The 14,370-nt window shown below is 38.9% G+C and overlaps 1 protein-coding gene across 6 annotated transcripts in view; it reads left to right on the forward strand.

The window, feature by feature from the left end:
* Positions 1 to 2,121: 2,121 nt before the first annotated feature.
* scaf8 (SR-related CTD associated factor 8) overlaps positions 2,122 to 14,370 on the forward strand; it is a 100,682-nt gene continuing 88,433 nt past the window's right edge. For 4 of the 6 annotated variants that reach the window (XR_004222838.1, XR_004222837.1, XM_031903015.1 and 1 more), the window contains exons 1-2: positions 2,122 to 2,779; positions 11,074 to 11,118. Coding sequence is in view for 3 of the 6 variants with exons in the window: in XM_031903015.1 (XP_031758875.1) it covers positions 2,750 to 2,779; positions 11,074 to 11,118 (75 nt within the window). In the remaining 3 variants the exon portion in view is untranslated. The remainder of the gene's footprint in view (positions 2,780 to 11,073; positions 11,119 to 14,370) is intronic. The other 2 variants (XR_208642.3, XM_002931527.5) reach the window with 1 other exon arrangement.

The raw sequence follows: 14,370 nt of genomic DNA on the forward strand, positions 1-14,370 counted from the left end.
TGGAACCAGGAGTCTTTCAATCACTGTTGTACTCTTTTGTAATTGTGAGCATTTTATAAAGAAGACACTACATTTACAAAGAGATGAGCTAATTCTTTGGGTACTAGAATTGTGCGCACACAGCAGGATGGGAGTGCACACAGCAGGATGACAAGTACTTGTTACTTAGTATGGCAGCTTCCTTAGCCTTCCCAAACTTGCTTTTGTCTGCTGCTGTACCATTTTTCTTTCCCTGTACTTGTTTTCTTTCCCAGTGCTGTAACTCTTCAAGGCAGGAGGGTCAAAGGGTCCTCCATCCACCTTTCCCTAATCTGCAGCTGCCAGCATGATATATTTATGAAGAGTTCACAGGGGGTCACGCTGAGTATCCTTTTATTATTTATTTGATTATTGAAACTTAGCAGTAGCGGCTGCATTTCCCACCCTAGGCTTATACTCGAGTCAATACTTTTTCCAGTTTTCTTAGGTAAAATTAGGTACCTCACCTTATATTCGGATCGGCTTATACTCGAGTATATACGGTAATCTAAATAATCCTATAGTGCTCTTTTGGTCTCCAACACACCAGATTACCAGAAAACCCAATTATAAAAGCTGCCTGTTTAAGGGAAATTTCTGGTCACTTACAATATAAGTTCAGTTTTAGCCCCTGTTCGTCGCGCCCACCCCCCACCACATGCAAGTGTGCATGCGCGAACAGCAGCACCCCCCGCGCGAGTGCGCAGAAGTCCACACTTGCCTACGGAGCAGTGGGGAGAAGTCCCCATTGCTCCGTATGGAAGCAAAATTTCAAGATTTTGGTGCGGCGGTCCGCCCCCAAATTTGTGCCACCCTAGGCCTGGGTCTTTGTGGCCTCTCCACTAATCCGAGCCTGGTTTTAGCTAGGCTCTACCCTTATTACCAGACTACATCTCCCAGCAACCCAGACTTTTAAAGTTAGAAAAATATGATTTAACTTATAAAGCATGATTAGATTTATGCTTATGTTTACTGTATATAGTATCGGACCTGTTATCCATAATGCTCGGGACCTGAGGTCTTCCGGATAATGGGTTTTTCTGTAATTTGTCTTTCCATAATTTATGTCTATTAAAAAATCATTTAAACATTAAATAAACCCAGCAGGATTGTTTAGCCTCCAATAAGGATTAACTGCATCTAAGGCTGATGCCACACGCGGCGTAGGGCTGATTTTTTTCGGCAAGCTGGGACCGTGGATTTGGCCAAATCTGAATCCTGCATAAAAAGGCAGAATCTTGGCCAAATCTTGAACCGAATCCTGGATTCAGTGCATCCGTATTGGCAACCCTAGGAGTAACCAGTAGCATCATTGGTATGATGTTAGGCTGATGTCACACGCGGCGTAGGGCTGATTTTTTCGGCAAGCGGAAAAACGCTTGCCGAAAAGCGTTTTTCCGCTTGCCGAAAAAATCAGCCCTACGCCGCGTGTGACATCAGCCTAACATCATACCAATGATGCTACTGGTTACTCCTAGGGTTGCCAATACGGATACACTGAATCCAGGATTCGGTTCAAGATTTGGCCAAGATTCTGCCTTTTTATGCAGGATTCAGATTTGGCCAAATCCACGGTCCCAGCTGAACAGAATATGAACCCTCAAAATCACATGGCTTTTTGTCAAATAAACAGAAAATGTTATGTGTGTGGTGTGGTTTGGTTCCCTTTAAGTTTCCTTAACTTTATTTGCATATGCAAACTAGGACTCGGTTCAGGATTCAGCCGAATCTGTCACAAAGTATTTGGGGTTTGGCTGAATCCCAAAATAGTGGATTTAGTGCATGCCTAGTTGCCACCTTTCCTGTTTTCTTAATTTAGACATCACCCAGGCAGAGTAATGAGGACAGTGGACAGCCAATGACAAAACTGGTTGGGATTGGTCACGATTTGGAACAAATTTGGCAGAGTTTTATCTGGGTTTTAGAATGCGAAATCCTGGACTATCACTTTTTAACAAGACAGCTCATGTGAAAAATCACACAGGCACGGCAACTGCGTTTTATAAACAGCATGAAAAAAAAAATATAAACTACATATTAACTTTAATGCCATGGTATGCCAGTATTTACAATAGCTAATTATATATTTAAAAAAACTTTATAGATACTATCATAGATTGGCCCTTGCTTTGCTTTTCATGGTGCAATCATGTAGCTTTTTGCTAACTCGGTTCCTTTCCAACAATCAAAGAGACTACAATACAGCATTAGCCATTTCCCTTTTCCTATCACATCTCAGCACTCGCTTGCCCTTTAGAAAGATGGCGGAAACACATATCTACAATAGTAGTGCGCTAATGCCTGTTATTTTAATCCTTGGTGCCGCCATCTAACTAAGCTTCAGACTCTCTCTGTTTTGTTCTCCGTGGTAGATAAAATAATGCAGTTTATATCGATTTAGCTAGCAATAGCGAGTCTGGATACATATACATAAGGAATACGGGCATATTAAAGAATTTTAGCAAAGAGCAACCTAAAGTAAATAACTCCTAGTAGCCGCAGTTTATAGTGAAATTGAACGATCCCGTTACTAGAATTTATGTAGAAAATAAAGCTGAATTATGTGCGCCCGGTTTGCTAAGGAAAGTCTATTATGCTGAAAGCATAATGAGAGCGTTCCCCCTCCTCTGTGCGCCGTCACGTCCCCTTGCTCTTCCTTTCCCACTCCCCTCCTCCTCCTCTCACCGCCTCTTCCCCCAAACAACACGGCGTTTCTACATTAGCCGACAACATGGAGGCCGTCAAAACCTTTAACAGCGAGGTCTGTATCCGCACACTTTTCTCATATTCTGCTAATTAATTGATCAGAAGTTGCCACTTTAAAGAGTTAAATTCTCCTCTTTTGAAGCGACGTGAGGCTTCATTTCCTCACGGAGCATTCCCTCTGCTGCTCTATCACGATTGTGCCACTTGCGTTTGAGCTATTTAATAGCCATCCGTGCAACCTCTTGGAGGAAAATAGCCGTTTGCATACGTGTATTTTTCTCTAAATTTTCTAATTTTCTTAATGCGTGAGCTATTCCTCCCCTGCAAAAAACGACTAGAATTGGAAGGTGTAGTAATACTAGACTTTTTGTCCTCTAGAGGTCTGCCCTGTTTTCAGGCCCATGGACTGTACTCCTGATTATATGGCTCATATCATTAAATCAAGGGAAAGTTTAAAGTCGATGGATTTGTTTTGTAGTTTCTAGCATATATATTTATTTTATTGATCAGATGGAGACTATATAAATAAATCTTTTTCTATCTAAAATTGGCAGCACATAGTGACTAATTGTTATTTAAAATACACATTTGGAGACTGGGGGCACCTGTAAATTTAGCTGTAGCTCCTACTAAACTTTGAAACTAAATGTGCTGTGTTTCATAAATAGCCCCTACAAATTATGGAGTAATTTTTCTGTTAAGGCCCCTCCCACCCTTTATTATTATTAATATCTTTATATAGCTCCAGCATGTGCCAGAGCAATGTTCAAAAGAAGGGTGTATACATGAAACATACAGGTTACATATACAGGTATAGGACCCATTATCCAGAATGCTTGGGACCAAGTCTACTAAGAAATCAATAAAACATAATTTAAACCCAACAGGATAGTTTTGCATGCAATAAGGATTATTTATATCTTAGTTGGGATCAATTACAAGGTACTGTTTTATTTCTACAGAGAAAAAGGAAATCAGTTTTATAAATGGAGTCTATGGGAGACAGGCTTTCTGGATAAGGGATCCCATACCTGTACTAATATATACATACATTACTAATCAATACAAAAATTACTATAGCAAGATTGCCATAGTATGTTTTATACCTATGGGTGATAGCAAACTGTGCAATTTGTTGCCCATGGGAAATCTGTGCTACTAGTGGATGATAAATGACATACACAGTTCAGGTGATTTGTCACCTTATGGGTGCAGACAACAAATTTCCCTGTGTGGCATCATATGTTTATTTTTTATCGGCAATAATTTTTTTATTTTAACAAACTAAAAGTGTTTTAAACTGAAACCATTATTTCCCAATTTTACTCGGTTCTGTGTTCAAATGTTAGGTAGACCTTATAGTGAACTCTAATTGTATGCTAAAAAGAAAATGCTAAATCCTTAAAAAATGGACATCACTAAGTTAACCTTTTATGTTAAAATCCCTAAAACGACTGACATACTTCTCTCCCTACAAGTATGTCTTTTCTAAATGTGCCCATACACTGTAAGATCTGCTCGATTAGCAAGGTTGCCAAACTAGTAGATCTTTCCCTGGTATGCCCACCTTAAGGTGGCAGTATACAGGGCATGAGGACAAGGACCGCATCAACGTGCCAATCTGCGACAGGATTTTTTTAACTGCCCATTCAACATCTGGCCAATTTTGGAAGCATTGCTAAGAATTGGACATTCTGTAGCAAACTAAAAGTTATTTTAAAGATGAACAACCGCTTTAAAGGGGTGGTTCATATTTAAGTTAACTTTTAGTATGTTGTAAAATGGCCAATTCTAAGCAACTTTCCGATTGGTCGTCATTATTTTTTTAATAGTTTTTGAATTATTTACACTTACAATTATATACAAATGGGGGTCACTTCTAACTCTTTTCTGCTTTCAAATAGCGGTCACTGCCCCCAGCAGCCAAAAAAAGTTCCTCTGGGAGGCTACATTATTATTTATTATAATTTTTTTGTTATTGTTACTTTTTATAAATTATTTTTCTTTTCAAGTCTTCTCCTATTCATGTACCAGATTCTTGTTCAAATCACTCCCTGGTTGCTAAGGTAATTTGGACCCTAGAAACCAAATAGCTGCTGAAATTCCAAACTGGAGAGCTGCTAAACAAAAAGAAATAATTAAAAAAACTAGAAATAATTGAAAATGAAGACCAGTTGCAAATTGTCATAGAATATTACACTTTATATCATACTAAAAGTTAACTCGAAGGCTTTAAGACTAATGTCAAACTGTTTTCTTTCATGGCATGAAACTGCTCCTTTTCACTTATGCAGATTAGGCAGCTGCCTGTTACTGCATACATTGGGTTGGGTTTTTTTTTTGCCTAAACTGCATATTTCATCAATTTGTGGTTGAAATATAACTTTGTATGCAGTCACAGGCAGTTTCTGTCAGTGGTCATCTTTAAAGGAAAAGGAAAGACTCCCCCCCAGTGATTGTAAGCACTTAACCGATACCCTGGGCTGGTGCTCCTGTTAGCATAAAGCAGGGATCCCCAACCTTTTATACCCGTGAGCTACCCTCAAATGGAAAAAGTGTTGGGGAGCAACACAAGCATGAAAAATGTTCCTGGAGGTGCCAATAAATTATTGGCTATTTGGTAGCCCCTATTTTGACTGGAAGCCTACAGAAGGCCCTGTTTGGCAATTACATTGGGTTTTTTATGCAATCAAAACTTGCCTCCTAACCAGAAATCCAAAAATAAGCACCTGCTTTGAGGCCACTGGGAGCAACATCCAAGGGGTTGGGGAGCAACATGTTGCTCACGAGCCACTGGTTGGGGATCACTGGCATAAAGCTTCACCAGCCAAAGGTACCTACGAGCCAGTGTTCCTCTTCATTCCGTATTCTTTTTTAATGATTCTGGGGCCGATGTACAGTAAAAAGGACGGCTTTTTTTGTTAAAAGTTCAGCTTTACGCCCTACTGCGCAAGTGACACTAATAAAGAGAATCACTCACTTGCACCCGGTGCAGTTTTGTGCTAACAGGAGCATCAGCCGAGGGTATCGGGTACGACCGTGATCACAGTCACTGGAGTGTTCCTAACATTTTGGCACCCCCAGTGATTGAAGCTTTCCTTCTCCTTTAATTGCTCAGAAGAAAACCATGTGTTTGACATTATTCTAAGCTGAATGGTTATGGCAGTATGTATAGGAACATCGTAGGCAAGGTTATGAAATGGCAGAAGTTCATCAAGTTCAGTTGTAAAAAGATCCAGTTTATATTGATCCTAAGGAAAGGGAATAATAGTGAGATACTACATTCTGTCATCAACTTTAGTTCAGACTACGTGCCCACACTGTATTAGCATATACATCTGGGGTCCCCAACCTCTGAGACGGGGACCAGGGCCGGGGGCTGTGCTGAACTGGGCCACCTCTGGTCCCAGTTACCTGTGATCCCAACCCCCTGATGTTACACAACAATGACAACAGATATGCGAAGTCCAGGAAGCTTTCTACTGATCACAACAAGGATGTCACCACTTAGGTGGGAGTAAGACAGGCAAAGGGGCTGGGCGCATCTAGTTGCAGGGGAACAAGCTCAGGTCTCCCACTGATTTAGTATTATGATGAGCTGTATTATATTTTATAATGTAAGAAGAATAATAAAGTGCATAATATAAAATGGAATAATTACATTTATATTATATATGTAATAATTAAATTATATACTATGCACTAGTTGTGCCCTCCCCACCCCTGGTCCTTGGAAAAATTGTCTTGCTTGAAACAGGTCTGTGATGCAAAAAAGATTGGGGACCACTGATATACATGATACAGATGCATTTCTTGCCTTACTTGCAATAAACCACATCAATGTTCTGTGTTGACACCTGCCTGCATCTGTCACCCAGTGATAGGAAGAGAGAGATCTGTTGGTCACTTTGGGATGAAGGCAGTGTGATTCTTCCATAGACTTGAGTAAAAATGTAAACAGTACTGTAGCCTATTGAAAACACGACAAAACCAGTGAGATGGAAAGCCTGGTATTGCTGTTGGTTCACTTTCATTACAAGTAATATCACACGTTGTCTGTCATAGAAATATGTCAGCAGCAACTTAACATATCTGTTTCTGAAATAGGAAAAAAATTAGAACATAATACAGTAGTTGTTTAGGCATAAATGGTTTATGTGAATGTTTGCTCAATCTAGCTTTTTTAATTATTATGGTTGGCAGTTGGCCAATACATATAGCTGATTTATTTTGAAGTCAGTAGGTTCGATTAGGGGAATCAGTCTGTCAATCGCCAAATAATTACGTTTTTTCAGCTAGAAAAATGTTGTTTTGTAAAACTTCCATATAAAGCTAACAGATATAATTATTTAAAAAGAAACTATAGGATATGTTTCGTCACAAGTGAAAAATGACATTACTTGTTGACCCCCAACAAGTAGCATCCAGATGTTTAGTTGATTCCAATGTCATTTATCTTGGATACTATAAATAGCTAAAAATTCTTATTAATTAACAAATGTTTCCAACACAAGTAAATGATTACATTACGTTAATTACATGGGTTGTTTTATTGGCAGACAGGAAGGTAAAGCTGGCCATTCCACTTATTTGTTGAGGTCGCCAAGGTAGTGAATTTGGGCTTGGTTTGGCCACCTAAGTGCTGGGCTACATCGGGCCAATGCCAGTCGGATGAGGACTGCAACATCAGCATGCAGTTGCAGTCTCTGTTGCATGGGATAGGACCAATTCAGCAGCTTTCAGTGGCCCGCAGAGAAGAATAGGGAAGGCTTTAATTTGATTCCTTTAATTTTTCAAGAGAATTAAAACATATCACTAGCAAGTACAGTGTAAGATGGCTTAAAATGTTTATTAATTGTAGTGCAGCAAAAAATTAAAATGTAGGATAAAAGATATTTTGCCTGCCCAAATTGTGAGGGAGTACCTTTACCTCATGTCATACAGGAATACACAATCCTGTTTTAAACAGTAGCACAACCATGCTCCCCACATTTTCCCCCTGCAGGACACATGTAGCACACCAATGTTTGGCTACTACAAATCCGCAGTCCAGACTCCCTAACAGTAGCCAATCAGTACCATGTTTACAGGAAGCCAGGACCAGGTCCAACTACCAATGTGCATGCTCTTCGATCATTGCCAGGGAGTCTGGCCATTTGATGTGGTGCAGCACTTTAGATATGCTCACAATTTGTCATGTGTGATAAATGGATTTTAGTACACCAAAAATAAATATCAGTAACTTTATGGGGTATAATATCCATTTGGTGGGGTTCTGTGAATATCAAGAACACAGTTCAGTGTAATCCTTAATTTGTTGTTATGGTAGTAGTGGTGTTAAAATTAGTGTAATTAGGTCATTTATAGTGTTGTGAGTGGGGCACTACTGAATCGGAATGTTATAAGTAGTATATTTGTGATGAGGAGAGATTTTATATCCACCCTCTTCAGTATTTTTACTATTTCAGTAAGGATATTTAGACAACTTTTGCAGCAAAATCCAAAGTCGAGCAAAGTTTCCTCTAGCGGGCAACTTTGTGCGACTTCGGAAAAGAAAGAGATGCAAAGGTGGCCGTTGCCGGTGAAAAGCCTTTTCGGAGTGGTTTGTTGCCTGCAATAGCAGAGATCTATCACGGGCTACTGACCCGCTCCGTGGGTTCTTACCCTTAGCAGCCATGACTAGTAGTTGCTACTAAGTAGCTCTGTGTCTTTGCCTTTAGGGCAATGACACATGCAACTACTTGTAGCCAGCTACTTTTCGCAACTACAGAATAGACACTGATAATTGTTTCTGGGTGTGTGTTTTAGCAACTGAGGCAATTCTCAGTATTCTCTATGGCAGGGTATTTTCTGGCATTTTGTTGCCGTGACAAGTAGCTGGCTACAAGTAACATCATGTGTCAGATAGTAAGATTATTGCACCCCAGATTTTCATTTGGATTTATATATTTAGCCTAGGCCATCATGGAACATTTACCATTTTGTTTGTGAGACACTCCATTGTTTATTGGCCTTGGTCATTGTTCACATGACAGAGGAAAGTAGATTAAGCATCTGTTTGTTTTAGCAGACACACACAGTAGTAGCATGTCCCTGCTACCATGCAACCATCCATTCTACCTGCTGTTACACCAAAATTTCCAGTCCCTGCTTATGTGAAGCAACCTAACAGCCAAGATGCCATACTTCTGTAGCTTTGAATCAACATATCAAGAGTTCTGCATAACACAGGCCTATTTGGGTGGGTTACACAAAAAAACCCATTACCATAACCAATTTAGTTGTCATGTGGGTAAAGGTTTTGTAGTCCGATGAAATAATGATACATGTTTTTGTATAAAGTTCCAAACAATATATGTGGCCCAAATCTAACACTGATCACATGGCAAAAATCACCATACCTACAGTGATGATCTTATGCTGCAGGGCTTTTATTAGCAGAGAATGGGTAACTGAATTCCTGCTGAACAGTCAAAGCCCTGACCTCAATCTGTGAGAACCTAGGGCACTATTTGAAAAGCATTGTCCAACTAACTGGGACAACCTTGAGCAAACCTTCCAGGACAAATGGTCCACAATCTGGTGATACAGGTACATTCTAAATGGCTCATTTATTAATGATGGTACCTCAGAATTCAGTAATTCAACATAAAAAAAAATGTTTTTCTCCCATCACTGCATTTTTAGTTAAAGAAAAAATTCCTTCTAAACCCCTAGTTCATATTGCCCAAACCAGAGATTTTAACTTTTAAGAAACAGTAACAACAAAAAAAGTAAAAAAAAAAGTAAATTAAGGTAATTCAAATATAATTTGAATTTGATTGGTAAAATTGGTGTGTTTGCTTCAGAAAGACATCTATGGTTTATATAAATAAGCTGCTGTGTATCTATCTATAAGGCAGGCATTTAGTCTGGAAAATTCACAGACTAACAGGTAGCACAAAAGGGAAAGTTATGCTTGCCACTAAATTTTAAACTATTAGGCTGGGGGTACAATGATGCTGTGAATACAAAATTCATATAGACAGAGACAAGAGGTCCTCTGCATTCATCCATTTTCACAATATATATGACATAGTCATTCTGTGCATTTAGCTACTGAGAAATGCCCGAACCTTTAAACAAAACAAGGATTGTTTGCCCTTATATTGCAATATATTCAAGCTGGCCAACAATGTCATTCCTGGTCTGGCAAGTCCTAAACTCACTTTCATCTGATTCATTTTACCTGCAACTTACTTCTGGATGAGTTCAGAGGACCTGGCTGCACAGCAGCTGATTTATATAAACTATAGTAATGTCTCTAAAGCAAACACTAATTTTTGCCAGAATCTCATTTTTTAATTACTTGAAAACTCTCATTTTTGGTTTTGCTGTTCCTTTAACAAATTAGACCCCCACTGTAGGAATCATATACTTTTTTATTTTTCTTAAGATTGTTTTTTTTACAGTTTATTCAGTTTCAGTACTTTGATATAAAAAATACGGCAAAATATCAGTGTAGGATTTATGTATAAATGAGACTGTTGGTCAAGGGTCTCTACAAATCGCGCACATCTGCATGTATGTAAGTGTTACATTATCTAGCCAAAGCTTAGGTATTTTCCAAATATTGCCAAATTTTAAATATTTCAAAGGAGACAAGAATTTGCCGGTGCATTATAATCCTCTTAATATAGCATGAGTGTGGTCAAAAGCTGATATTTTGAAAATGTATCCAAAAAGCCCTACTAGTCCCACCCATCTGATCCACTTCCTGTTGTCTGCTTTCCCAGGCTGTATAGGGGAGCCGGTGGCACTTGGCACACTGCACTGTAGCATAGGAACCAATCAACAGCTAGGCTTACCTAATAGGGAACTGAAGCCTGTCTTTGCTTGTGTGACTGCAGGGCTGTGATAGGCTATCCTCCTTTTGTTTGTCTGGCAGAAACTGTTAGGACACGCCCACCCCCCATTTTCAACATGGACAGGGACTACAGCAGATCTATGGGGAGCTCCAATAAAAGGGACATTTTTAGCCCAGATTGAAACGACCAGCAAATATTATTTCAAAATTGGAGAGGTTTTCAGTTATATTATGTCTCTTTTCAAATGATATTACTAACACTGGCATTTATTTTCCAGAATGTATCTTTTTATTGTGTGTGCAACAGTGTTTTTTATTCATTTTCATTAAAAAAAAAAAAATTTAATTGAACATGTACAGAAGAAAATATATGTACAATATGTTTTAACTAATTTGAGTAAGGTTAGGAAAGTGAGTCTTTCAGCAATACTATTAAATCAGGAAAAATATGCTTGTTTAAGTAAACAGTTCCAATGTCTAATCAAATGTGTCATTTTTTCTAGGGTCGACATCAGGGTATAGAAGTGCCCCTTTATCGTACTAGTCAGGTTTGAATATTTAATAAGAAACCTGTAACTTTATTGATTACTGCATGTCATGTTTTGTGAAGATTTCATGAAACAGTAATGTGATATTGAAAAGTTACGTTTTCTAAGCTCTTGCAAGTACATATCCTTATAGTGTGCTAAAGGCTTCTCGGGTGTTTGATACTTAACTGGTTTCAGCAGATTCTATTAGTAGGTACTGGGAAATAAGCACTTGAAGTAGTTGTTAATTATGTTGCAGTTGTGTTTGTTTTTATTTTGTTTTGGAAGCTGAAGCTGTAGTGTCAGATTTGTTTAAAGTTATTGTTGCTATTAGATGTTATTTGGACTATAACTGAAATTCTGTTTTATGTTGTGCTGCTGATATGTTTTTTCTTGTTATGAAAACTTTTCTTATTCTACAAGTGATCAGAGATGAGTTTGGATTTATGTTATTTTCACTTTATAGAAAGGATGTACAAAGAAACAACCACTGGGCCTAAGATAAAATGCACTGTTTCTGTTTTTCTTATTGTACGGCATCAGTATTTCCAGGGGCATTTTGCCATGCAGCTGTATGGTCAAACCTCAGTGTCTGTGTAGCTATAGTTACGGCAAAACTTACAAAATACTGCCCTTCCTGGGTGTTTATATTTTCATGTTTAAATAATTACTTTTCAACACCAGAACCATTGCATGGCAGACTAATACACAACCAGGCAATGATACAAAATTATGCTCTGCTCTACTTTCCAAGTTGTTAGGCACTAAATCATAAATACATTCTATTATTGTCTACTAAAACATTCAATTTACTCATTGTTTATTTTTCAGCAGAACTCAAAACACTACTGCAATCAGGGCTACTTAAGGGTAAAGACACACAGGGTGACTTTTTAAAAATGTGGGGGTGACTAATCGCCATGCCATAAACAACACGTGACTTGTATATTGATCTATATCAGCCAAATCGGCGCGATTAGTCACTGCTACTGAGTTTTTTACAAGCTGTACTTACTAATCGCCCCCCGTGTGTCTTCACCCTTAAGCTGGCCATACACGTGGCGATCTGACGATTTTGGTCGCATGAAACATCGTCAGATCCGCCACACACCATTCAGGGCTGAATCGGCAGGTAAGGAGGTAGAAACAATAGGATTTCTACCTCCTTCTGCCAAAGGGAGATTTTGGTCAGGCGCCTTCTATGGCACCCGATCAAAATTTTCAAACTGGTCCGATCTGCGAGTCGGCCGATATCAGCAGCTTCCTGCGATATCGGTCGACTCGCCGACATACCATACACGCACCGAATATCGTATGAAACGAGGTTTCGTACGGTATTATCGGTGCGTGTATGGCCACCTTTAGTCTGGCACACTATGTTTTACACAAGTATTGTTAAAGAGCTTGTCCAAGGTCATAGGGCATAAATAGTGGATTTACTTAGGGTTTGTTGTCAAATTCAGATCAATTCATTTTTAGCCCATTGCATCCTCTCAGTAAGCCAGTGGTGTGTTTGTGCTTTCTTTCTTTTGATGTCTTGTTGATAGACGTTCAGATGGCAGTATCAGTTCTGCATTATGTGGCAGCTATTAAAACAGGTTTCAGGTTTTCAGTATTTGAAATTGTTTGAACATCCATACATTGTTCATGAAATAAGGTAAATTTTGTTTGATACAGACCACAGTCTAATTTGTCTTCTCTCTATGCTTCTAGGATATATTTTTTGTGCTGTTGTGAGTTCTAACTAAAGCCAATTCTAGAATTATTTTGATTTTATTCTTGAATTATTTTGCATTTATTTTGAAGTGATGGTAGACAGTTCTAAAAATGCAAGCATCATTTACTTGAAGGATTTCCTCTTGTTTGATGAGCTTATTCGGTTGGGCTTATGTAATAAAGCTGCATGAACTTCCAGATATAAATATAAATGTATAGTTTCTACCCAAACATAAACCCCACACACAAAAATGTAATCAGTGAACAGGCTCTTTGAAATCTTTAGCTACCTGCCAATCTGGTGGTTCAAAGATTAATAGTAACAGACAGATTTAAGATGCTAATTTGTGTCCTTTATACCCATTGGGCAGCTTATCTGCCTGTGTATGAGGACCCCCAATGGTCCTACCAGATTGACACATCGATTGGGCAGGTTTGATTTTTTTAGTGTTACTGGGGACCGCATCAATGCGGTTCTCGTTTTGACCACTCCTATCTCCATTGTTTTAATCCGAACGTTTGGCCCTTAGGTGGGAAATCTTGATAAATGAGCGATTCTTATAATATATAGCTGCCTTAAGCTGCAGCTTCTCCTTAATCACTTAGGATTCCTTTTCCTCCTCAAACCCATGTGGCTCCCTCCCCCACTTGGCTACTGAGCATGTTTAGTTCTTCTCAGCTCAGATTATAAACACGCCCTCCAGTCTAGCAGCCAATGAAGAGATGGCTTTGTTGGTTCCCACAGAAACTCTGCTCTAGTTGCCTGCTCCTATTTTTTCTCCTAACCTCCTCTCTTGAGCTCAGCTTAACCATTATAGTGCTCAATCAAAGCACAACTTTTTATCTGCCTGTGCAAGCCTGCATTCTTGATTCTTGCATTAACTATACAACCCACATGTGCTGTTTGTAAACATCACTGATGATGTCAGAGGGAATATGGCCACCACATGAAAGCTGTTATTTGTCTGATCTGATTCCGTTGGAGGGAATTTATGCACTACAAATGATGCCATTTGGGTGGGGAAGATGTGTCTAACTTATATACATTGTACAAAAATGTATGCTTTACATGTCCCTTAAGTGTAATGTCATACAGCGGGAAATGCCATAGTTTTGAAAATAATTAAAAAGAACTGGGTAATTTTTTGTCAGTAGAAGAGCGTAATTACAGGAAAAGCTTTTGTTCATGATTATGAGGTTATACTGGCAAATAATTTTTGGGCATTTTCTTAGCTGTTTAAAAGGTGATTGTGTGCGGGCAAGAAAACATTTATGTGCTGTTATCCTAAATGTGATAAATTTGCCCTCCTGCTCTTTTTAGGCTATTTAAAAGTTGTTGGACCTTGGGCCCAGTAGCTCTCTCTTTAGGCTGTTAAGCTGGCAATACCAAGGTTAAATTAAATATGCAGACAAAGTCTCCAGTAGGATGATGCTATTCATACAGCCACCTGTCTTAGCAAACAGAGGGAAAGGGCTGCTTCTCTTCACTCCAGCTCAGTTACTAAGTCCCCTATTTGCTAAATATTGTGTTCTGTCAGAGATCTGACATAAACCTGA

The sequence above is a fragment of the Xenopus tropicalis genome, chromosome 5 (genome assembly GCF_000004195.4).
Source record: "Xenopus tropicalis strain Nigerian chromosome 5, UCB_Xtro_10.0, whole genome shotgun sequence".
NCBI lineage: Eukaryota > Metazoa > Chordata > Amphibia > Anura > Pipidae > Xenopus > Xenopus tropicalis.